The 8299-nt window shown below is 39.3% G+C and overlaps 1 protein-coding gene across 12 annotated transcripts in view; it reads right to left on the bottom strand.

Annotated features, from left to right (window-relative positions):
- The window catches only part of IFNAR2 (interferon alpha and beta receptor subunit 2), a 16836-nt gene extending 8565 nt beyond the window's left edge, over positions 1-8271 (bottom strand). The window contains exons 1-6 of one of the 12 annotated variants that reach the window (XM_035896385.1): positions 7802-8271; positions 7084-7246; positions 5819-5913; positions 2448-2489; positions 2002-2131; positions 1649-1812 (exon numbers count right to left, since the gene is read on the bottom strand). In XM_035896385.1, the coding sequence (XP_035752278.1) occupies positions 1649-1812; positions 2002-2131; positions 2448-2489; positions 5819-5849 (367 nt within the window). In that variant the 5' untranslated portion in view covers positions 5850-5913; positions 7084-7246; positions 7802-8271. Of the gene's footprint in view, positions 1-1648; positions 1813-2001; positions 2132-2447; positions 2503-2594; positions 5604-5818; positions 5914-7083 lie in introns of those variants that run through there. The other 11 variants (XM_035896384.1, XM_035896392.1, XM_035896389.1 and 8 more) reach the window with 11 other exon arrangements.
- Positions 8272-8299: the final 28 nt, after the last annotated feature.

The following is an 8299-nucleotide window of genomic DNA, read 5'->3' as shown; positions in this document are numbered from 1 at the left end:
GAATGTTGAAAAATGGTGCAAGAACAAACTATCTCCACAATCATCCACTTCTGCATTGTACACTGTGGGTAAAAAAAACCATGAAAATTTAGAGTTTGCATTTCACTTTTGTATTTTCCACAAGCACATACATTTTGATCAAGATGGAGACTGGTTTGCCAACCTCTGCAAAATTCAAAAAAGCAATATACATTTGCTAACTACTTCTGCTCCTGAAATAGGATAGAAAGCAAAAAAAAAAAAAGTTTAATACTTAGAACAAATGCGAGCTTTTATCTACTCTCAAACAGGAAAGCATGTCCTAGTCAAATGGTTGCATACTTACTCCCTTCTCATCTTTTGTTTTAAGTTACAAATAAATGTTAGCTTAAATCTGGTTACGGTCAAACGTGGTTGTTCTCCTGACTCTGTTGTGAAACCTTTCTGTCTTCGTTCAATCCATCTGTCAACAGGAGTGTGATTCCACTGTAGGTATTTGAAGCCAGATATCAACTATACCCAGTAGGGAAGTATCTCAGAATATTGATTCTTTCCTATTCAGGCACCGTGAAACAAAAATGGGCTACAAGGTTCATCTAAGTCCCGTGCCCTGGAAAGCACAACTTCACTCAGTTGTTTATGGTTTGAGCCAGAGAACGACTAGTAAAACACCCAATTCAATTTACAAGTTGCCAGTGATGGACAATCGGTCAGATCACATGACAATTTGTTCCAGTGGTCAATTCAAAATATGCCTCTTACTCCTAGTTAAACTTAACTAGCTTCAGCTTCCAGTCAGGGCGTACTGTTATGCTTTGTTTACAACACTGAAGAAGCCTGCTACCATATTAAGTAGTGGTCAATGCACTTTCTGATTGTTCTCTTTATTAAGCTAACTGCTGAAAGACTGAAGGCATCCACCTCAGATGGATGTTCTCAAATCCTTCAGTTATCCTTGCGGCTTTTCTCCCCAAGCCCTCCAACTTTTCATCATTTCTGATACTATAAGTGGACACAGCAGCGGCTACCTCTGTGCTGAATTCAGACGTAACACAACCTATTTCTCCCCCATACTCCTCTAATTGTTCCTCAATCTCTGTCTCTTACTTCAAAACCAAATACTAAACACAACTAAGGGTGAAGCCACCTCCGGCATTAGAAGATGTCAGAGCTAATAAGCACCTTCTTTCAGCAAGGAAAGGGAAAAGAGGGAGTTGATGAACAAACAAGTCAATCTCTTCCCCTAAACCTACTGCAGACATGGTATTCCTTTAACTCTTAACATCGGCTACTTGAAGACATAAAAAACCCCACCCCACTGTTTTTAAGTTATATCTCTTATGCACTTAGATATTTTTACTTTGTGCTTGCCAATGCTTGACACGACACTATTTCCTCTATATCCATATATATATATATATTATTTCAAAAGCAGAGCCTCATCCATTTATCAGAACTACTGTAGCCACTAATTTTAGAAAGCTATTATATATTCTATGTCTTGTAACTGATAGGTGATAGATTATGTACAAATTCATATTCTCTTAAAGGAATAAGCTACTGACCAAGTTAGTTTGGAGTGTTTTACTGTAAAGCTAGCAGAACATCATTTATACATCAGCTACAAATAAAAACTACTAAAATGAGGATATGCAGACAGAAAACTTACTGTCAGTATATGGCGTAAAATCAAGTACAGAAGAATTGAATACTTCAGTTCCTATGAAGCTCTGAACCAATGCAGAATACTGAGTGGAATGCTCTTTAAAATCATCTGTTAGATTACAGGAGAGTTGTGTAATATCTGAACATTGTTTAGCTGTCTTCCAGTTCCTGTAAATCAAAACAAATTAAAAAAAGATCACAATAATCCATCTGGATTCTCTGATACAAGAAAGCGGTGGTGGTGGGGGAGCATTTCCAAGTGGAAAACCAGGCAAACAAACAAGAAAATCCCAGCCTTAGTATTTTGAGTTGATAAACACTAAAAGTAAAATTTGTGTCTTATAAAATAAGACTTGCCTGCGGTCAGTGTACAGCACACGATAGTATGTTGGCACAGTTGGATCACTTTCTGCCTGCCAGGACAAAATGTGCTGAAAATTGCAAGATTCCATTCGTAGGTTGGCAGGTGGTCCTTCCAGAAATCCTTCTAGAAAGGGGAAAAAAAAAAACAAAACCCCAAACCAAACAACCCACCAATATGAATGGCAAACAAATGTGAGATTGCAACAATTCTAATCAATAAACCCAATTACAGCAGCCCAATATTTACCCCAAAATAAAGCAACCATAGAATAGAGTTCAGCACAGTAGAAGCAACAATGCAGAGGACTGTCCTCCTGTATTATATTTCTATTAAATTCTTTCTTCAAAAAGCATTAAGTTTTAAAATGATGCTTGGTGAGAATATGCAAGTTTTTGAACTGTGTTAGGAAAAGCATTTGAAAGACAATAAAAACTCTTACCAGGCAAGCTGCAACAATCTGTAGACAGAATGCTGATGTACACTGGAAAATTAAACTATGTATCAATGCATTTGTGTGTCTACAATATCCGATTATTAGTTTACTATTTGCAATATTAATTTGCAACAATTAAGAGACAATACTCACTACTCCCTCAGCAGAACCATTTCTTTCTTTCACATCTTCTTCCTGCTACTTTCCTCTACCCTTCCATCCTTCCCCAGAGTATGGGAGGTCCCCTTCAAGCCTCTGTCATTAATTTGAGGCTCCTAGGAGCTAGTTCTTTGATAACTACCCTGTGGTTCAGGCTCATGCTGATCCCTGCCAGATGAGGTTCAAGACTGAGTGTGACTAAGTGTAGTTAACATGTTCTTATCAACTATTGTCTTAGAGGATTCTGACTATATTTCAGCTAGCTCACTCTGCCTGTTAAACACCATTTTCAGTCATGACAAGAATCTTAAAACCGGTCTGGGAAAAGATACTATTACTGCTTGAAGAGCATTACTGAATTATCTTCACAGCTGTCCTTCTTTGCTAAATGTGGGGAGTCCTCAAGGCTGTAGTTTAACAACTTTGGTATATTCATCACTGCCTTCAGTCAGCTGACTCCTGTTTCAGGCTAATAGCTAACTCGCTATTTCAGGCTCTATTTTGTATCTCCCTCTCTGGTTTGGGTCCTGTTTCTGTGACATTTCCCTGTGGGTGTTTACAGCATTCTATTCTCTGCCTGCAAAATAAAAGAAAAAGAAAACACCAACAGATGCTGCATCACCTCTTGTCCTGTCACAGGGCATGACTAAGGCCACATTCAGCCTGTCAGTCAGGCCTACTGTCCGAGCAATCTCTTGAACCCGGCCTTCTTACAGATCCTGACATTCTAGAGGTCCCCACATCTTCTAGTATAAACTCCACAAGAGACTGTTCATTCACCCAGATTCTCACTGTATCCAGAATTCTTTTCCTTGACGAACCCAGTCTTGCATCATTCATAACTTTTCAGCATGTTGTTTCAAGACACTCTTGAAATCATTGTTCTGAGCCTTCTAATTTTTTTCTCAAGATCCTTTAGCTCCCTTCCACTTTCAGAGTACAACAAATACAAACTTTCTGTCCTCATTTTAAAGGCATTTTGTGGCCTATCCTCCTACTGATGAGATGCTGATTCCTATACTCAGTTGGACGAAGAAGATATTAATTTCAAACATGCATGCTTTTTCTCATGCTTTAGACAAACTCCATGGAAATATCTGCAAAATTACTTCATTATTTTCCCTAAAACTCTTCTCCATGAACTCTCTTTTGTCTTGACACCTAAACCACCTACCCAAAAACATATCAATACCCAAAACACCGCTGGCCTGTTACCTCTGTTGACCTATGCTGATTAATACTGCCTTAACACGTTCTTTTATTCTCCTCGTCTCATTTAGAATGGTAACTTCTGCAGCATGAGGAATGTTACATTTGTACAAGCATTACAGCATCACGTTACATTTGTACAGCAACTAATGCGGTAGCACTCTGGCCCACAACTGAGGTTCTCAGGTACCAACCACACTATGGCAAACAATGTAACAGAACTAAGAATGACCAAGAAAAGAGAAAAGAAATCTGGGACATACCTCATAAAAAAGTAAAACAAGCTTTATGGAGATCTACAAATAATGGATAGGACAGGACTATCACAGAATAGTTGCGGTTGGAAGGGACCTCCAGAGGTCATCTGGGTCCAAATCCCTGATGATGTGAAACACAGTACCAGAATATGTATTCTTGGTAAAGTAGAGGGGATTCAGAATAGTAGTGGGTCAGTGAGAACTGTTCTGTCCCAGACACACTGGGAGAATTTCCTAATGGATTAATGCAGTTATTTTAGGATCCTTGTTTGCTTCTACAGAGATTGGAAGAGGAAAGGAAAAATTCCCTACTCAATTAATTAGAGATATCTGCACAGAATCTTCATGGCTGCAGAGAATTGCCTTAAAAATGTCCTTTAATTAGCAGTGGGCACACAGAGAAGCACACACAAATACACCTGAGCACCTAAGTTAGTAGAAATCATTTGGGATGGATACTTAGTCAAGTATCTCTTACAAATCTGGCTCTTTGGACATCCATCTCGCAAGTATTAAACTATGCTCCCAGCAACCCTTCTGAAATTAGATGCAAAGAGATTAAGCAGCTCACTTGAGCTGCACATGCAGCAAATTTATATTTCCACAGGACATAAAACTCATCTCTCTCAAGCTTCATTCTGCCACTCAAACCACAGACAACTCTCTTGCACATCTTCCTTTTGCACTTGTTCTTCTATGTTATTACTGAATAATACACATACCCTTAGAGAAGTGAAGTCAAAAGTAGAACAATTGATTTCTGGCCATACAGTAACAGATCACCTATCTGGAAAAAACATCCAGTAGGTATGAATAACAAAGCAGTACTTTAACAGTTAACCTTGGATTTGTAATCATTTATGGCAGGAATTCTTCCTTCTCCCAACAGGCGCACAGCCTTTAGCACATTAAGACTATTCCCATTATAGAAACATAGTGTTAGTGCACAGGCTCTAGGAGAATCACAGAATCATGGAATCGTTTAGGTTGGAAAAGACCTTTAAGATCATCAAACCCAACTGTTAACCTAGCAATGACACACTTCCTTGGAGCAAGCCCTTTGGATTAGGAGACGCAAACAGTCTTTTGCCATTCTCCCTTATGCCAGCCACCTCACATGTATCAGCTGTCTGGCTGATGTATTTCCTGTTGACATAAATGTTTTTCTATTCTGTACGTATTTGTGATTTTTAAATGCCTCTGCCCTACCAAAATCAAATTCGTTTATCTAGAGTTCAAACTGCCTCAGGACTTTGTTTCAACAAACATGTTTAGCAAAGATAGTTGGAGAGTTGCAAAATTCTGTAGGTTACACTCTTACATAAGACACAGACAAGAAAAAAATCGTAGACCAAGTTACTGGGAAGATTAAGACTGGAGAAATAAAGATGATCTCTAAACTGAATGGGGAATCTTCTTTACCATCTTATCCTTTTTACAGAATTAAATGATCCTGTCAAAACAGTTTCTCATTACAGCTACGGCTCAGCCAACAAACTATGTTTTATGTGCCTGCTAATCCAGAAACTAAGGAGTCCTGAAAAAAAAAATCAGAGTAAGAAATGAAAACCACTATCAACTAAGAGTTCACTAGACATTTAGAGAGGCAGAATGCATTATGCTGTTTCAAAGCATTTCTTTCTTATGGGAAAATCATGGTTTACATACAGAATGTAGTATGTAGAATATAATATACTAGATTCTTGATTCTGTGAATTATTATATTACAATACAAAGGTACAGGCAACTTACCAAGTTGATAAAAATGTATTCGTCCACCCATCAGTGTCTCCACAGTGATTAAGAAATATAACCTACTGACTGTAAAAAAAAATTTGCTTCTGTACCTGCAAATACATTAAAAACAATCACAGTCAGCAAATAATCTTAGTAAATTACTCTGAAGTAAAATGAGGTCTATGTACAAAGAGTTATTTTAACCTCTTCAATGTCTGGGGGGAGGCAGTGGTACTGAAACAGTTACTGCTATCGCGGCGGTGGAGGGCAGGGGGAGGGGGACAAGGATCCTCAGATCAGGCAATTTCATGACAATAGCACTTTTTTTTTTTTCACATGGAAAGGGCTCTTATGAGTTCAAATAAATACAGAAAGCATTGTATGATTATTTGTATTAATTTTGCATGAAGATAGCATCTGAAAATTCTATGCCGCTCACTCCAACTTATTAAATACAATAAAAATAAACATTGCCTGGCTTTATTTGAAATAGTAAAAGAACTCATCACTGTTGTAAACAATGTTTCCAGGAACAGTTTTCCACTGTTTTCCAGTGTTTCCTCCCTTCCAGATGGAAGTTAGAAAAAACCCCAACTATTAAAAAATTATTAATTATAAGGAAGTTATGAAGCTTGTTACAACTTTTAATACATAAGATCTATTAAAAACGTTCCCTCTCCCCGATATTATTTTACTCTATTGGCAAACTAGATAGTGATTAAGTGACACACATCTATCAAGTCCATCTAGTTTTGGCATTAGTGAATGTGACAAAAGATAAAATAATTTTACTTTCTCACTCAGATCAAGCTTACAGACTACACAAGTAGGAAAAAAAATAAATCTTTCTACTTCAGCAAGGCTACCAGCTGTGTTCAGAAGTCACAGAGAAACCTAATGCCAAACAATATGACTTTCACAATCACTTTAAAGAACGGTTACACCTGCGGGATCTGATTTTTCTGGCTGTTCAGAATTTTCTCTTAAGGGGAAAACTTTGAGGATCCTGAATTCACTTAGCAAAATAATTCCTTTATGTCTTATTCCTTGTAATTAACCACAAGACATGTTCAAAGCACTCCATATGCAATAGACGTATTTGTCTACCTTCAATCCTTGCTGCACATGCTGTCATGATTAACAACTATCCCACTCTTGGAATCTGAAGCGACTTATGTATGGCTCTGTATGCTGAACACCACATGTATCTTATATGATACGTATTCAAAGCCAAGTTATGTGTTTAGCACCTTAGAATATGTAAGAAAAATGGGACAAACCAAGTTTATCTCCAAGTTTGCACAGTTGTCTAAATCGGGATGTCTTCTGCAGCTCTATCAATGCCAGCAAAATTCCAGGGGATATTCCAGGAGGAAATCATTTCTGTCAGAACTCTGACTAGGTTTTGTTACTCTTCCTCTGCAGAGCTTCAGCAGAGCTTCCCTGGAAAGAAGCCATGGAGATACTAGTGAGTCCAGTCCCCACTCACGTCATCAGCCTGGGCTCACAGTAATTCCCCTGGGAGCTGCACGAAGCCCACAACGCTTTCAAAACTCAGCTTCACACTTCCACATCATCTTCAGTGGCAGCTCATTTTTAATAACTGGAGTTCAGGCTGGGTTGTTTTTGTACTTGCTTCCAATCAGAAAAAAAAAGCAGGCATGAAGTTTTGAAAGTCACGGGCTTGTACTTCAGAAAAGCTCCACATCAGTAAAGCAGAAAACACACCCTATTCTTTGAAACAAGCAGATGGTGTATTTATTTATAGAAATCTACTTATCAGAATATTGAGAGAGACAAGATGTTTCAGGCAGAAAAGTAGGCAGAAGAATGTTCTAAACCTACACGGCTACTACAACATATGGATCAACTTTACTACCGAAACCATGTGAACTAGGGAATCGCGCTGTAGGTTGCAATGTTATGCCCACGCTCCATTCCAGGTTTTGCTGAGGGACTCTGCCTAAGTCACTTCTAAGAATATCGAAATCACTTAACCTTAATAATCCAAGTCCATTGACCAGATGTCCACTTCCCATACACTGCCAGCTGCGCTCCTGGTGAGCTGGATGTGTCCCTGGAGGAACTTGTGTGGGACAGGCAGCATTAAAACTCAGGCTCCTCGGCTGCCCTGTGCCGTGCTAGCCTGGCTGCAGGGGGACAACGAAAAAGCATTTGCGGCGACAACAAGCTCTGTCAGAGTCCTACCGTTGTGTGTTTCTCCTTACAAACTTCTGGCCTTGAGCTACACGATCACCTGCATCAAAGGCAGGTTACAATGCACCTCACGGACTATCGCTAGGCTCAATTTTGCGTTCCGTGACACCGCCGAAGAAGCAATCCCAATAACCCGCTGGTTTTATGTGCGATGCAGCCGGGCTTACGCCAAAACGTGCTGCGGGGCGACGGATTTCGGCCAGCAGCGGCTTCCCCAGCGCGCCCAGCAAAGCACCAAGGGAAACCGGAGACCTTTCCAGCAACCCCCGGCAGCCGACC

The sequence above is a fragment of the Egretta garzetta genome, unplaced genomic scaffold, assembly GCF_000687185.1.
Source record: "Egretta garzetta isolate BGI_Z169 unplaced genomic scaffold, ASM68718v1 scaffold45, whole genome shotgun sequence".
In the NCBI taxonomy this organism is placed as follows: Eukaryota; Metazoa; Chordata; class Aves; order Pelecaniformes; family Ardeidae; genus Egretta; species Egretta garzetta.
Note: the sequence above shows the minus strand (reverse complement) of the source record. Positions and strands in the feature narration are given on the sequence as shown.